The sequence below is a fragment of the Pholcus phalangioides genome, unplaced genomic scaffold (genome assembly GCF_987345545.1).
Source record: "Pholcus phalangioides strain wild (caught in Gottingen) unplaced genomic scaffold, Ppha-v1.0 ptg000014l_1, whole genome shotgun sequence".
Lineage (NCBI taxonomy): Eukaryota > Metazoa > Arthropoda > Arachnida > Araneae > Pholcidae > Pholcus > Pholcus phalangioides.
Window position 1 is genome coordinate 7,814,669 of NW_028301607.1, and position 17,816 is coordinate 7,832,484.

Genomic DNA, 17,816 nt, shown 5'->3' on the forward strand with positions numbered 1-17,816 from the left:
AATTATATGCATATGCAGAATATGCCGAATATGCACTGATTATTCTGTGACAGATGTCACAGAATAATCAGTGCTACTGCAGAGCAGTATAGAAGGATTTTAAGAAAAGTGTAAAAAACAGTATTATGAGAATTATTACTTCTAAACATTTCCAGTCAGCTGAGGGGTCATTATAGAACAATGCGAAACATTCTGCTTTGGGGGATGGTAACATATATTCCCCACTAAATTTAACTCCATGAAAACATTTTTTTCCCTTTTCAGACAATTGACTGATGATTTTTTGGCTGATATTCAGAGAGAAATCGAGGAAAAAAATGCTATTGGATCTAATTCTCTGGTAAGACTGAATTTCCTAATATATTTTTTGATGCATGTTAGATACTTTTAACACACACACACATATATATATACACAGGTTTTTTGAGCTTCAAAAGTAATTGATTATAGTGGGAGAACTACACACACACACACACAATTGTTCATAAGTATTCGTTTTTCATTATATATAAAACAACCCCTGAAGTTTATTTGCAGGGTTAATTAAATTCAGTATAAGCACCATTTTTAGCTTTACGAAGATGTAGAAATGGTATTTGATCTCAAGATGTGTGCTGCAGAGATACACTATTAGAGGTATATGGGGGAGGCTTTCCATTGCATTGCATAGAAGCCAAGTCTCCCTGTTTTCGGCTCCTGAATTTTTACTCCATCTTCCAGACTCTCAAAATGGTCTTATGTCTCCTTAATTTCGAGAGTGATTGCAAAAAAATTACTCTTGGGTGGAATTGTTCCCAAATAATTTATCCGGAAAAAGATTGTCTTTTTCATTTTTTAACATGAATACATCTTTTATATGCCATCGCCTGACGATACTAGGAACATTCACAAAAAGTTTCATGACAAGATTCTTTAACCGATCGAGAGGAAATAATGAAGATATTCATCATGTGTTGTCTATCTCTTAAGTGGGGATGACGAAAATTTTCGTCAAGCTGTTTCCAATGCGAAAGTAGCAGTGACAAAGATTTTTGTCAAGGAGGATCTCTTCCTTCCTCCTTGCCCTATTGTATCTTGATTGACACCTTCAACACCTAATTCCCTAGTTGTGAATGCTCATTTATGTGAATGAAACACTTGGTTGAGCAGTTACAATGAATTGGTTCTAGAGTAGACCATCACAATAAAGTAACTTGCGTGACTTGAATAATATCTCGTACTATAGTTTCACGCAATGCCTATATATTTTTGCACATGTTCTAATTACATATAAATTTTTTTTTATATGCAGGGAACTCTTGCTACAATGACACTCAATATTACAGGGGTGGGAACTCTGCGCCAATTGCGCCGCACTGCGCCAAAACTAATATCTTGCGCCATCCTGCTCCAATAGCGTATTTTCACATTTTTCTGCGCCAAATAGCGAATTTTGCTTCAGTATGCCCGGAATTTCGGAAAGGACGCCAAAAAATTTTTGTTCCTGCTAGCCACGAAACGTTTCTTTACGAAAAGAGCGTGTTTTATTCCACTATACTTAAACTATCGGCCCCTGATCGGGCTTTCCATCGCGAAACCCCGATATTGTCCGTGATCGTGGAACTGAAGATGGCTTGCAATGCCTTTCAGCTTTAAAGTGCAAATTCGAGTGTTTCCGTTAAAAAAAAAAAGTCGTCACTGGAAGCAGCAGAAATTACTGTAGTCGATTGTCATTGTGTTAAATCCCGATGTTTCGTGAAAAAATTTTTCATTCCGGGAGCTTTCCATTTAAAAAGCGCATGTCCGCCGAATTACGAATGTTAGTTTAGAAACTTTGCCGAATAACGAGCGTTAAATCGCCAATGTTGCCGAATAACGAGCGTTAAATCATCAATATCGCCAAATAGCGAGTGTCAGATCGCCAATCTGAGTTCTGAATCGCCAAACATCGAGTTGATTCTACCGAAATTCTCTCCCATTTTGCAACAATTTCTTTCCAAGTATAAAAAAATTGAAAACTTATAAATTTTTTTTAGCTCATTTGAAGTGCTGCTGTTCAAGGCAGCAAATAGTGTCGTCAGTAAGCAAAAATCATCTTAAATAGACAGGTACAAAAAATTTTATGACAGCCGCTCTTTCAAACAAGGTGTCAAATGCCTAAAGCACCAAAAACAAAAATCAAGCTGACGAAAAGATGTTTGATAACAAAAGACATGCTGCAGTTTTATTTTGAAAAGGGTTGAGGGTTAACGAAAATATTCTTGTTAATTTCACTGCTCCCATTTATAAATATCTGCTCTGAATCCCATATTTTGCTGCTCCGAATCCCATATTTTGCTGCTCCGAATCCCATATTTTGCTGCTCCGAATCCCATATTTTGCTGCTCCGAATCCCATATTTTGCTGCTCCAAATCTCGAATTTGCTGCTCCAAATCCTGAATTTGCTGCTCCAAAACTGCTCCGAATCCTGAATTTTGCTGCTCCAAAGCTGCTCCGAAATAGACTTAGTCACTTCCCACCCTGATATTACGATAAGTCCCTTTACAACAATATTTTTTTCAAGTCTTGGTTTGGAAATGTCTATACCATAGCTTCCCAAACTTCTTGTTCCATCGCCCCCTTCATCAGAACCCCCTCCCCAACTCAAGTGAACTCATAGGATCCTATGCTAAATCCGTAGCTTTTATCCCCCTTGGACCATTTCATCGCCCACTGGTGGCAATATTGCCCACTTTGGGAAACACTGGTCTATACCATAATGTTAAACTGCTGCCTCTCACATAGGCGCTAATGCTTACGATTTTTCAGCCTTATTGAAATCTTCCGGTCTGGAATTGGATTCTTCCAATTGTTTGTATCTTCATAGAAAAATTCCTAAGAGTCGTCAAATTGTGCTTTGTTTGAATGGAAAATCCCTAAAGAAATTACTATTGTAGTCCTTACAATTCCAGGTTGACCACGTTTTCTCGGGAAAAATATGTTGGCGAACTTTGATTTCTCAGAGTAGTAATGTCAGTTAATATAACACTGCTTGGCGGTGATTGACGACTTGGCATTAATCAGTGATGGCTTGCACAATGTCAAGTTTCTGCAAAGGGGAAAATTTCTTACAATATTGTTTTGCTTCATGAATTTTGCTCCCTGCATTGTTTTTTCAAAAATCCTTTTATATTTATTTTTGTACATAAATTTGAATTCTGGTGAAAACCTCCCTGATTCCCATTCTCCAAAGTTGGCAGCTATGCCATTCATATATGACATTCAACTCGCTTCATTGATTTAAATTGAGCTATCTTCAGCATGTATCTAATTTTGCGGCATTCATACATTAATTGACAGTCATTGTGTGACTGTTGTGAAAAGCATTTCAAAACAACTTTCAACAGTGCACATGCATTACCTTTGTCAGAGCTTACACAACACGAACCTCAGATCGCCACAGCAACTAAAAAATCTTTATCAGTGCCTAAAAATTCCTGTATGTGCGTGTGTAAAAAGATGGTGTAAGGATGACACAAAATTTTCTGATTTCATGAAAGAGCAGGGCTTGCCACATCCAAGTCACCATGGGAACTAGAAAATGTATATTGGCGTCAGATTTTTTTTCTTGTATGATAATCATCATTGATGCACCCTTGACCTATCCCGAGGGATGCACAGTTGGCTTGTATAATTGACGCCACCATCCTGCTTATCACATTCTTAGACAAGGCAAAACAAAAAATAGATTACCAAATCAAGTGCAGGCAAAGTCAAGTTCAGTGCATAGTCAAATTCAAGGGTAGGTTCCACCCCTCTTTCTTTCACCCATCAGCTTTTGCCATGGCTATCAATCCACCATCCCCATCTGCTGATTACGGTGACCAGTCATTGTCTTGCTCAAACCTTGAGCGAATCTACAATCTACTTCACCATCTGAAAAAGACACTTTCACATACCTCAACCCAGACTAATGTGGGGCCAAATTAAAGCAGTTAGTTGTTCAGTTATGATGTGTGATAACTGATTTAAAGCCTGAGGGCAGCAGAAAAATATTGGAAATTATGTCAGTGTGTCTGCTAGCATGGGTAAGGTGTCCCTAAGTTTCGGGCAAGTAAAACCCACTAATTTGGACTGATTTTGTTGGGAAACAAATTCTTGCACCTAAATTTATAAATTCTCCCCTAAATTTTTTTATATTTCTAAAGCCTTGGCCTTGGTAAGAAACTTAGAGCAATCTACTTTTGACGGCCAAACACTTTCATGACGTAGGATATGTAGTTCTCAAAGTTTGCGCCACCATGAGCTGCCCTTATTAATGTGTGCCTATTCAATACCATGAAGTGGTTCTTTGTTAGACAATTCTGGATAGCCACTGATACATGTCCACTAGGACAAAGGGAGCCACGGAAGACAAAAGTTTTAGAACCACTGGTATAGGCCATTATTTTTGAATACTTTTAGCCCAGACACCCTGTACAGACAGTAGAAATGTAGTCTTAAACTTTTTGATTTGTGGATGACAAAGTTGTGTTCATTCTTTAATATATTTCAGAGCACCATCAACCAAAATGACCTCTATGTTGATCCATCAGTTCCGTCTGATCAATCTTTCCCTGGAGTTTCACCAGTAGTGTCTTATGGCCATACTTTGCAATGTCCTCCTGTTAGGTAAGTTTTAGAAAAGTTCTGAAATGTATCATTAGCTTGTGCATTCTCTAACGCTATATTTTGGTGTTTTGGTAATGGAGTCGATCAATGTGAAATTGTTGTGACTGTATTGCTTGATATTTTTAAAACTTGATTTAAAAAAAAAAAATTAATTTACCAGTGTAGAGAGTTGTGAATGTGAGCCGGTCTCCCATTTAGAAAAAGATGCAATGCATGTGACAGAGTATGCATGCTAGTGCCCAAGTGGCATGGTGGTAAGATGCTCGTCTACCATCGTGAAGGTTGGTGTCAGGGTCCTGGATTCAAACCCAAAGGAGGCTATAGATAAAATATTTTCCCTAACGAACTCGAGGCGACCACCGATAGACAGCACCTTCACTTCCAACCCATCTCCAATTCCAAGGCAGCTGACTCAGCTGGAAATACCAACTTACATAGCGTACTCATTAAAATGAGAATATTGCTATAGATCTCATTATCACACAGTCTTTTTTACATATTTAGGGCCATGCTTAAGTGGACCCTAAGTGCAGATGCATTGGGAGGGGGGGGGGCATTAACCCGTACCAAGAACCAAATAATATGGAAGAAATATGGGATGATCCAATGCACCTACACAATAAGTCACTTTTCATACACAGGATGGATGACTCTGAATACGCCAGCCTCGGCTCTACTTGAAGCTTAAGATGCCTGTCCCTGCTCCATTCGCCCCTGAAGATATCGGTCTCATTATCTTTTGCAACTGAAGATGTCTGTCTCATCTTCATTTGCAGCTGAAAATGTGTGTCTTCACTCAAGCATTGGTCCAGTGCCCAGAGATTGGGGGACAGAAATGATCTCTCCTCCCAAGAACAAAATAATATAGGAAATTTGTGCATCCCATAAAATATCAGATGATCCAATAAACGTACACCATTTGTCCTTTTCAGTACATCATCCTGGATCCACGGCTGGTAGACCCATTTGTTAAGATGGCTCTAAATGGAGACTCATCTGTACCAATTTTAGGAACTAACACAATTTTACGAGCTATTCTTCTGGTTTCAAACAATTTTTTTTTTCTCTTTCCCATTAATGAACTTTCAATTTTAAGAACTAATCAAAGTCTGTGAAAATTCATTAAAACAAGTGTACCATTTACCTAAAAAAATTGTCTCGTTCTGTAATTTTTGATTGTGTGTTATGTCTTTTGAAATATCATAAAATCACAATTTTATAAATAATCTCTGTTAATTTCAGTAAAAGTTGGCTTGGGGAATATAGCTTCAACATCTATTTCGAAAAGCAAGAAAAAACAAAAGGACTGACTTGGATTGTACGTATTGTTTGTTCTAATTGAGTCCTCATAATTGAAATAATCTACCTAGTTCTCATGAATATGTATTCTTTTTCACGTGGCAACATGTTTAATTTTTTTTTTTTCATCGTCAGTATTCCAGTGAAAGGGACAAGTTGTACGTTGCCAAAGATGCTCCATGCTGCATCAATTTCATAACTAAGCCGTCTCCTCCACAAGGAGCTGTGATTAGAGTCACCGCTGTCTACAAAGATCTTGAACATGTTAATGATTCTGTCAGGCGATGCTACAATCACATATTCAATCAAACTGATTCAAAAGGCAAGAATAGTGTTTTATTTATTTTATTTAGTGTTTTATTGTTTCAACAATAGTGCTTTATCTTGCATATGATATGTGTCTAGAGCACGGGTGAACAACCTTTTTTTTGTCTGTGGGTCAGATGTATGGCAATTCTGCCACTTGCAGAACAAATTTGTATATAAAGAATAGCCATATCACCTGTATTTTATGGGACATTAAATTTTAGTTGTCCCAAATTTTTTTGCAAAATGTCCTGTGTTTTTCTTTATTTCTGACAAGGCTCACTTGAACTTAGATTGTTTTCATGGCTTATAAAATATTGCCTTTGACAGATTTGTTTTGACTGTGATTAGAAGAAACTTTCTAGCTTTTGACAATATTTATGGCTGTGATTGACAAATTTGCTTTTGACAGTTTTTAGCTGTAATTATAACTCTGTATATCTGAAGATTTTTATAAAGTAAATATGGCCAGCCTAGGCATTTATCGTGTTGAGTGTTTTGATACATGATACTTTTCTACCGCTACACCTTTTACGGGCCACATTTGGTACTCCTGATCTAGAGATTGTGCACCCAATTTAGAAATAAAAAATAAATTAAGTACTTTCAAAGCGTAGTTTCAACTTAATTATATATTAAGGTTTTGACATATTGTGTCACATAATTTGCAAAACTTTTTCATTTTTCATCTTCATTAGTACCTTATATTCAAGATATCTATGTCACATTGCACCAGTGGTTATTTTTTTCAGCACTTGATTTCAATAATTCCTTGTCGTTTCAGATAACGTTGATTCTCAATACCATTTAATCCACTGTGATTCAAATAAGGCTCTGTATGACAATAATTCTAAGCATCTGAGTGTGCTCGTGCCTTATGAATCCCCATCATGTGAGTTCAATATTTTTTTCTCTTGTTGTTTTAGCAATATTTGTGTTTTATGTCTTTCAAACGCACCAGAACCCTGCTTATCTGTGTTAAAAAGGAGGCTTAGAGGCTGAATGTAAACACAACTATTTATTTGTTAAACATGATAACGGTTAGACAACAGTAGTGGTGCTAATACTGTGCACAGGTTTATATACAATCTCGATCGGTGACGTCACAAACAGTAGCGACATACGCGGAATGCTAATAAATACAAGGGTTACGTTAGATGACGTCATAACACCCCTTCCCCTAAGATAGAACAAAGTCCTTAAAATGGCGAGGCAGAGTGACTGTCCGTCTAGGACGCTGACTCTGTATGGACGATTCTTCTGGAACAATTTCCGGTTTCGCCATCAGTCTCGGACTGTCCTTAGGAACTACTTTCACTTGTGATTCTGCAACCGTTGGCTCAGGTGACTGCGATACTAGAGATTCAAATGATTCTTTAATGTTAACTGTTGACTCAGGATTGTGAGGAAGTCGTTTCAACAATTGGTCGACATGTCGGCGTACAACATCACCATTTTCAGTAACAGCTTTGTAGGACACTGGACCTGTTGGCTGGACTATGGTAGCGGGAAGCCACGTTGAACCTTGACCATAGTTTCTAATGAAGACTGGATCATTTTCGCTGAAATATCGTGTACTACGATTGTCATTCTTCTGATAGAAATCCAGCTCCTGCTTTTCTCTCCTTTCGGCTGTTAGATCCGGATGAAGATTATCTAGAATAGTACGCAACCTCCTCCCCATCAACAATTCCGCTGGGCTGGCACAAGTTGTGGATGTTGGAGTACAATGCTGCTGCAACAAGAAATTTGCCAATCTTTTCCGCCAGGAGCCATGTACAATTCGACGTAAGGCATCTTTAACCGTTTGTACAGTTCTTTCAGCCTGCCCGTTAGCACATGGTCTTCTAGGAGCGATTAAGACTCTGCGAATCAGATTGCGTTCCAGAAACAAACGGTACTCCATTGAGATGAATTGACCTCCATTGTCGGAAACCATGACATCTGGTATACCATGGATGGCAAACAAGTCTCTGAGAACATCAACCGTTGCACACGCAGATGTAGAACTCATGCGACGTACTTCGACCCACTTTGAGAAAGCATCAACGACCACCAGGAATTCTTGACCTTGGAATGGACCGGCAAAATCAATATGTATGCGTGACCAAGGCTTACTCGGAACTTCCCATGGGTGCACCGGAGCCCTAGGAGGTGCATGACGTGTCTGTTGACACGCTCGGCAGGATTTCACTTGACACTCAATGTCGGAATCGATGCATGGCCACCACACGTATGAACGCGCTAATGCCTTCATCCTTTCAATGCCTGGATGGGCAAGATGTAAGGCTTGTAAAACACGTGGTCTCCCGGACACCGGTATCACGACTCTGTTTCCCCATAATAGGCAATTTTTATGAGTTGATAATTCATTTCTTTTTGAAAAGTATGTTTGAAATTTTAGGTCAGGCTTCTCTGAGGGCCAACCCCGCAAAACCCAATTAAGAACCCTAGAAAGAATAGGATCACGTAGTGTAAGCCTAGAAATCTCCGTGGCACACAGAGGTGGGTCCTGTAATTCTTCAGTAAAGAAAACCTCCAAAGGCGGGGGTACCTCAAAATTTTCAATTTTTGATGGAAGCCTACTCAATGAATCTGCATTTTGAATTTTTCTACCCGGCTTGTGTACTAAAGTAAAATCATATGCATTTAAGATCAGGGACCATCGAAGCATACGTGGAGACAAAATTTCCATACGTGGAGCCATGACACACTGAATTTCTAAACTTGCATAATGAGCGATCATGATTTCCACCGCATCCAAAGCAAGCAAATCCACTATTTTTTGAATTTTGAGAAACTACCTTGTTGTCCCTGGATTTTCCAGAACAACGCGAACGAGGATCGGGCTGCGGTGATTTACCAACCCTCCGATTGCGTACGAGATCAACAGAATCGAAATTTTCAGGACTCGATGAGGAAGTATTTTGTAGATGGATATGTTTAGACTGCGAGGCCGCGATCTCCGATGCCACAGCCATTGAAATCGCAGTTTCCAACGTGAGACCAGGTTCGGCTAATAGCCTCTTCTGAACCTCCTCATCTCTCATCCCACAAACTAGTTGATCCCGCAAGCGTTCAGCCAAAGAATCGCCGAAATTACAATCTTCCGCAAGCTTTCTCAGTTCGGTCACGTACGAGTTCACACCTTCATGCTTGCCTTGTACCCTTTTATGAAATTTAAATCGCCGGAATATCTCGGAGGACTTAGGACAGAAATGCTGCTGTAATAATTTTAGTAAGTCTCCAAACTTATATTCCGTAACATTTTTGGGCGAAACAAGGGTACGAATTATCGACAAAGTCTTTATTCCGCAAACTGCTAGAAGGGTTGCACGTTTTTTATTTTCATCGTCGATTTCATTTGCTTCTAAAAAAAATTTTAACTGTTCCGCATATAATTCGAATGAACTCGGATTTGAAGTATCGAACTCCGAAATCGACCCTATAGTAGCCATGATCAATGAAGTCGCACGCAACCGAACGAGAGAGAGAGAAAAAAAATAATAAGCAACAACGCACAAACGAGAACGGCATACATAAAACGCAAGGAAACCCTAAGTTTTCCTAAACAATCGGGGGAAAACAAGATTTAACTAAAATAACATACCCATGTACAATTCTCGGGAATAGAAACAGAGGAGGAACACCGGTGCCCGAAAAAGCACGGTTCATGACCTTGACACGTGCACAGTCGGTCACACACACCAGCTAATCCATACGAATATTCAGAGGCATTTTTTCCGATGCGAAGAGTCGCTATCCCGGCAGGTACGTTAACATCCTCGTCGCCAATGTTAAAAAGGAGGCTTAGAGGCTGAATGTAAACACAACTATTTATTTGTTAAACATGATAACGGTTAGACAACAGTAGTGGTGCTAATACTGTGCACAGGTTTATATACAATCTCGATCGGTGACGTCACAAACAGTAGCGACATACGCGGAATGCTAATAAATACAAGGGTTACGTTAGATGACGTCATAACAATCTGAACTTACAGGGACCGGGGTTTGTCTTTTAAATATGGCTTTTTCTTAAAACTGCAACAATAATGAGTATTCCTATATGGGTAGGAAAAGAGTTACAGATCCAGATAATTCGGTTTAACAATTACTGAAACTATTGCGGGGGAAATTGAAGTGAATTTTTTTTTTGTACCTTCCAATCTTGTATATTTGCTTCAGCCGATGGACCAAAGGATGTTACAAAACATCAAAACAAGTGTCAAAAAAATGTTGATACAATATTTCATTGAAGATGACCTTTTCATTCTCCATAAAATGGTAAAGAATTCAGTGAAAACTGGCCTGCAGAAGCATGGGAAAATGTGACGGAAACCTTGCTAAAGAAAACCTGAAGGAAAATTATAGCCTAGACTTGCTTTAGATGATAATCAAAAAACAGCAAAGTAATCCAAAATCCTCCAGCTTTTAAAAGAAATCTCTGGGTGCGTGGATGCATGGGAAAAAGATGTGGGTGAAATGTTATTATCAGACTGTAACAACCATCAAATTTTCATGGATGCAGAAATCGTCTCTGAAGTTTCAATAGGCAATAGCTCTTCGTCAAGCGATAGGTTAGATCAGTAGTTCTCAAAATGTGCACCATTGCTTCTACAGACTTTGTCAACTTTAGTCAAGGGTGTCTTTGTGAGCTGTTAACATTGGTGATTGCTTATTCAGTGCATTAGAGTGGTTCTTTCTTAGAATATTCTGGGGTGTTGCGGATAAATGTTGTCATAGCAAGGCAGCCACAGATGGCAAGAGTTTGAGAACGTCTGGGTCCCACCACTAGAGACTCGTTCAGAAGCTGTGACTGCTTTTGCACCTGCCCTTCAATATGTGGAGCAGCAGGATAATGCAACCCCTGCAGACATGTTTCTGAGACGATGGCTACGAACTGCATCTGCTAGGTATATGTTGCTTTTTCAAATGAAAACAGATTTTTTTCAAGCCCCCCCCCCCCAAGCAGAATGTTTAGCATTGTTCTTGGACGAGCCCTCGGCTGACTGGAAATGTTCTGCGGTAAAAATCCCCACACATGTAAGAGTGTTTTTTGCACTTTTTCTTAAAATTCTTCCGAATTGTTCTGCGACGTATGTCGCAGATTTCGCCACATGCTTTGGGGTTCAAGACAACTATGTAATTCATCATTATGAGGTATGATCATGTATTCATTGTCCACATGTAAAATGTGACGTGTTACAATGCAGAATTTATGAGCTTTTTTTTCCCCTTGCTGATTCAAATTTCTCTCTCAAATCATCTTTTTTTTTTAAGAGCCATTTGGATTAAGCAGGTTTTCAGATTATCTGGGTTCTAATGTAATTTTTTTAAAGAGTCAATCATTGTAAAACTGTCTACTCGTACAGTACGTTGAATAATTAGTGTTTATAAAATCTTAGGGATTTGAATACAGCAGAATCTCTACATAACAAATGTTTTGTACAAAAAACTTTTCATTCTAAGTTATTGCTAAACAAATTTTTCAAAAAGAACTGATTTTTTTTTTATTGGATAAAAGTCTATAAAATCAAAAGTTCTCTTTTTGAAACAAAGTCCAAATGTAAAGTATAGTAGTTTCTTGATAATCCAGCTATTTGTTTTTTTTTTGTTTTTTTTGGTGAGTTTTCTTTGAGCATAGAAGAAGAAGAAAACATGCCATTGCATATTTTTTTGTAGAACTTTATATTATGTAAATGGGCTTTCTCAATTGACTTCCAGTAATCCGACACACCCTGGTCTGATTAATGTGCTGCATTAGCAAAAAATCTGTTGTACTACTGAACCATTCCAAGGAAGACTAGGGGTTGTTCTGTTAGTCACTTATAGATAGATTGCAATTTTCCAGCTATCAATAACCCTGGTTTTGTTCATTCCCAGATTCATTCTAGAGAAAAAGAGCAGCACAGGGCTGATAAAAATTTAAAGTTTAGTTTTTTTTTTGTTTAAATAGCATTTGCAGTAAAAACAATAAAATTTCTGAAAAATCACTCAAACTTCTAACAATAGATCAAAATAAATATTTTTGACGCAATTAACACTATCTCCATATTAATTTATAAATAAATTCTCGCTTTTTAACAAAAACAAACTTTTGAAATTTTAAACTAGTTTATAGTTTACAGCGTTAGAATTGGAAAATTAAAGTCACTGGTCCATGGGACCAATGAATACGAGAACCCACTGGTCTGCGGATATCATTATTTGTCCGTTAAACAAAGTCTGTTCTAAATAATAGTAATTAATTTTCCCAACTATAGAGATAGTTCAGCTTTTTCCTCAGCTGAGTACATCAAGGAAACAAATATTTTCTAGATTTTATGCTGAGGTTAAATCGGGGAAAAAAAAGTCTCCTGGTCTCCATCAGGACTCAAACCCAGGCTTGTGTGCATTCCAGGTAAGCATGCTGAAGGATGAGCCGGTCATTTGCTGAAGTTAAGAGAGACTAGTAATGCTTCTACTTCATCACCTCACAGGCCACAATGCATGAAATAAGGAAGGCAGAGTCATGTCTCCTGCATGCTTACCCTGTATGCAAGAAGTCATGGGTTCTAGTAACAGCAGAGACCAGAGGAATTTTCTTTCCAAGTTCCCCTTGGCATAATTCCAAAAAAAAAAAATCCTTTTTCCTTTCCCAAATACATTAGCATTTAGAAGAGTGATATACCATCAGGGAATGGGCAAAAAGCCATGAAAAATCCACTGGGGTTTGGTAATTCTCCCGGAGGAAATTCTTCCGCGATCAGTGTGTCACCGCAGGGAGGGACACTCTAAAGTTTTCTGCTGCAGGTCACGCGGACCACCACAATTTTTTTCTCTGTCCGATTGTTTAATCATAGGTCTCGCACCAGCAGATCATAAATAATTTTAAATGTTGGTTTTACTCTAACAATTATTTTATGTTTGAAAATTTTTAATATAATTAAGCATATAACAGACGTTGCAGTTAAAATAAAAGAGATGTTTTCTCCAGTTACTTTCAATATGCTTAATTAGAAAGATATTTTGAAAAAAAAAAAAAACTGATAAAAACTACGTAAATACAATGGAGTATAATTAATGCAGATTAATTAGCAGTGATTTACAATATTCAGGGTGATTATAACTAAAGTTCCAATTTCAAAACACTAAAATAAGAACCACTAACCAGAATGACTTGAAAATTTGCATGAATATTCCTGAAACAGAATTTTGTATGGCGAAGGGCGAAAAAATACTTAGAAATGTAAAATATACACAACACTCTACTTATCCAACACCTGGGAACTTTGCACGCAAAATGGAAATGGTAGCTTGTCCAGCCAGGGCAAAATGTTGACTCAATTAGTATCTCATGATTTCATGATTCATGGAAAAGAGACCGAGTTGATTTGTATAACCCATTTACATACATGTACACACACTTCTGGCACAACTCATTAAGTAGTAAATTGCCTGTGGCGATAAACCAGAATTGCGCTCAGTTGAAAGAAAGATGTCCAGGAGAATGAAGGGAATCTTTTATTGGAATGTTATAATTCCCCCCCCCCCCCCCACAGAAAATCTTCTCAAGAAATTACTTGCTAGTAAAGCTAAATTTTTTTCCTAACTATTTCATAATCTAGGCCTATTGACTTCCTTAGTGTTTTAAGCTTTCTTCTGTACGTTGTTTGTCAAAATTAAGTTAACTAGTGATCTTTTTTTTTTTCTTTGTTATCTTTATATCTTTAGGTGACATTTTTTACATACCTTATGTGTTCAAGTTTTTTTGTTTTTCATCGTGCCTCAAATGTCCAATAAAGATAGTTTTCTCCCTAGAAGTTGGGTAAGTGGCTGTCTCTAAGATATTTCTTGTTCACTGAACTTTTAAATGTCATTCAATTTGTGCATTGAATATATTTGTCATTATTCTGATATAGTCAAATACAATTTTGCTCATTATTTAGCTCTGAGCAAATTGGGCGAAGATGTTTGGATGTCAAGATCTGTGCTTGCCCATCAAGGGATTGTCGTAATGATGATGATAAGCAGATGAAAGATGATACTGGGTGTAAGGACAGTGTTTTGTTTCAAAATCGTTCAACAGGAAAGAAGAAAAAAAGAAGCAAAGAATGTATGTCATTACTTTTTCACATGACTTGCTTTGAGGATATACATATCCTTTCCTTTTTCTTATTTTATACACATATGATAACACAATAAAATGCATTGAACCACAACAAACAAAATAACTTTACAGGAAAAAACAACACAAGTCTGTATAGAAACTTCACCAATATGTAAGTAGTGGCACAACATTATTATGCATAATACTTTATTTATCAGAATCGGATACATGCTTTGTTTTGCATTATGCTTGTATTAGGCATACAGAGCATCTCTTACAATTATTCAACAGTAGTAATCGAACATCTAGGTTGACCATTTATCTGGTAACGATCTGCAGGCCATAATTTTTTTTCCCGCCACACAATAATGCTCGCAAAGCACTTTTTAATTTTAACAGAGCAGTATGTTGGAAACTAGAGCCAATAAAACTTTTTCATGATGATATTCATGCTCAGCAGTCCAAAGCCATTCGGAATTTTATAATTTCATGTCAGATGCAATCTCATTGAGATGTAGCGGAAGAGGAAGTTTTTGTTAAATCGCATATTTTTTTTATTTCCAGTGAATTTCGTGAACATGAACCCGAAAAAGAGATTGAAGAAAAAGAGTGAAATTTCTTTGAAAGATGAGATTTCATTGGCCACTGAAGTAAGTATAAATAGCAACCAGTGAACATCTACAGTTATGATAATATTTATCTCAATACTCTAAATATTTGATGATTGCTGTCATGTGTGATTGGCTTATATCACCATGATACATTAAATAAATGTAATAGAAGAATAGCTATTTGTAAAGTTTTTAAAATATAATAGCTGGTCCAATCGGCCTTCACAGGCAAAGAATGGTAACATTGCCACAAATTGATAAGAATTTTTTTTGTTAACTGTCGGTTGTGGCTTTTATTCAGCAGCCAGAAAAATATTAATTTTAATTTATGTATATAAAATGAGTGTATCATGGCATTGATAAACTGTCTGTCTGTCATGAAAGTATATAGGCAATCTTTTTTTGTTTCTTTTTTAATAAGAAATCATCCGTTTCACACATTTTGGTCTCAAATGTGTTATACCTTAACCCCATGATGGTAGAATCATTTCACAATACAGCCCCCCCCCCCCCATATTTACAGGGCTTATGTTCCGGGGGTGACTCTGAAATAACCAAAACCATAAGTTTTTTGTATGTCTCGTTTATTGAACATCATGAGAAGAGTGTGATGCACAGGTAAAAGAAGATGCAGCGATTGTTGGTGATGCTTTCTGAAAGATTGTTGTGATTTCTGTTTGCCTTTTCTTTTTCATATCAAATATGTTGACAAGGCTTTCTCTACCAATTTTTCTACATGTGAAGATCATAGGGAGATCTATGTCACAAAAATTATCTGTTGCTTATTTGAACCCCTTCCGCTATGTTACTCACGGTGAACTTGTCTTCCACTTCTTACCTTAATCTTCTTCATCTGGTACCACTTCAGTTCCATGAGCAGTCAGCTACATTAATTCCTGCTCGATCAATGCTGCTCAGTTGCTATAAGGGGCCGTTCAAGTATTACGTCATCATCGATGGGGGGGGGGGTTCGATTTGCTGATTTTTGATGGCAAGGAGGAGGGGGGGTTTGGATAATGCTTACGTCATCAACCACCCTTTATGAAAATATGAGTTAGGATTCAGAGGGGGCAGAGCTGATTCTGAAATTTTGCTGACAAGGGGGGGGGGGAGGGGTTCAAAAATGGCTGAAAATTTGCTTACGTAATACTTGATTTGAACGGCCCCTAATAAACTGTTTGACAACTTCTATACCCATGTCATGATCGCAAAGCATTTTCAATAGCACTAGAAAAATGAGCCATCCTAAACATTCACAACTCAAACTTTGTGAACAAAACACGTGAATGATGATTGCTGAGTATTGCCCAAAAAAAAAATCCAATAAAGGAAGAAAACTACAAATGCAGGGGGCCGACTGTAGTTGAATAGATTTTTTCTTGAAAAATGAATTAACAAAAAATGAAATACAGCCTGTTGCAAAAGTATATAGACGTGAGAAAACTTTCAAAGCAAGAGATCATGATATTTGCATATTTTGACGTGGCTGCTATGACGTAATCTTTGAAAGAGTATAAATGCTCATTCGAAAACTTGTATTGCAAGTAGTTTTATTATGTCTTGTAACTTTCATTACACCGTAACAGATGGGGCTAAAATCTAAAGGGTTTGACTGACAAAGATATTGCAAATATAACAGGGTGCCGCAGATCAGACATACATAAAATATTAGAACTAAAAGTGAAATTGTGAGTTGGGAGACGTAGTGACCACAACTTGGAGGGATATTTTGCTTTGTATTCAGCATCTAGCCGGAAACTGTCTGGGCATCAAATTTCACATGGCTTGCCTGTATCTAAGGATGCTATTCACCACTGTTTTCAGTCGTTCAGCCATAGACATATATTTCAAAACAGGCACTGTAGATCTCTTTTGGAGCAAGGCCTTTTAGATGATCAATTGACTTAAACCAGACTGAAATGAATTGGAGGAATGAATGGTTTTAATATAGCGAGCTGATGCGAAGATATGTTTGACTAACAGAGCAACTGTTAGTCTAAAGCAGGGGTGGGAACTCTGCGCCAATTGCACCGCACTGCGCCAAAACTAATATCTTGCGCCATCCTGCTCCAATAGCGTATTTTCACATTTTTCTGTGACAAATAGCGAATTTTGCTTCAGTATGCCCGGAATTTCGGAAAGGACGGCAAAAAATTTTTGTTCCTGCTAGCCACGAAACGTTTCTTTACGAGAAGAGCGTGTTTTATTCCACTATACTTAAACTATGGGCCCCTGATCGGGCTTTCCATCGCGAAACCCGATACTGTCCGTGATCGTGGAACTGAAGATGGTTTGCAATGCGTTTCAGCTTTAAAGTGCAAATTCGAGTGTTTCCGTTTAAAAAAAAAAGTCACTGGAAGCAGCAGAAATTACTGTAGTCGATTGTCATTGTTTTAAATCCCGATGTTTCGTGAAAAAAATTTTCATTCCGGGAGTAAAAAGCGCACGTCCGCCGAATTACGAATGTTAGTTTAGAAACTTTGCCGAATACCGAGCGTTAAATCGCCAATGTTGCCGAATAACGAGCGTTAAATCGTCAATATCGCCAAATAGCGAGTGTCAGATCGCCAATTTCGCCAGATAATGAGTGCTGAATCGCCAAACATCGTTTTGATTCTTCCGAAATTCTCTCCCATTTAGCAACAATTTCTTTCCAAGTATAAAAAAATTGAAAAATTATAAAATTTTTTTAGCTCATTTGAAGTGCTGCTGAGGCAGCAAATAGTGCCCTCAGTAAGCAAAAATCATCTTAAATAGACGGGTGCAAAAAATTTTATGACAGCCGTTCTTTCAAACAAGGTGTCAAAAGCCTAAAACACCAAAAGCAAAAATCAAGCTGACGAAAAGATGTTTGATAACAAAAGACAGTGCAGTTTTA

General features: G+C 37.7%; 1 protein-coding gene across 1 annotated transcript in view; it reads left to right on the forward strand.

The window, feature by feature from the left end:
• Positions 1 to 17,816, forward strand: part of LOC149078074 (uncharacterized) — a 44,402-nt gene that overhangs the window by 5,423 nt on the left and 21,163 nt on the right. The window contains exons 3-10 of the mRNA XM_089241664.1: positions 265 to 340; positions 4,515 to 4,630; positions 5,873 to 5,948; positions 6,065 to 6,251; positions 7,020 to 7,127; positions 13,952 to 14,045; positions 14,167 to 14,333; positions 14,892 to 14,977. Coding sequence (XP_089097790.1) covers positions 265 to 340; positions 4,515 to 4,630; positions 5,873 to 5,948; positions 6,065 to 6,251; positions 7,020 to 7,127; positions 13,952 to 14,045; positions 14,167 to 14,333; positions 14,892 to 14,977 — 910 coding nt within the window. The remainder of the gene's footprint in view (positions 1 to 264; positions 341 to 4,514; positions 4,631 to 5,872; positions 5,949 to 6,064; positions 6,252 to 7,019; positions 7,128 to 13,951; positions 14,046 to 14,166; positions 14,334 to 14,891; positions 14,978 to 17,816) is intronic.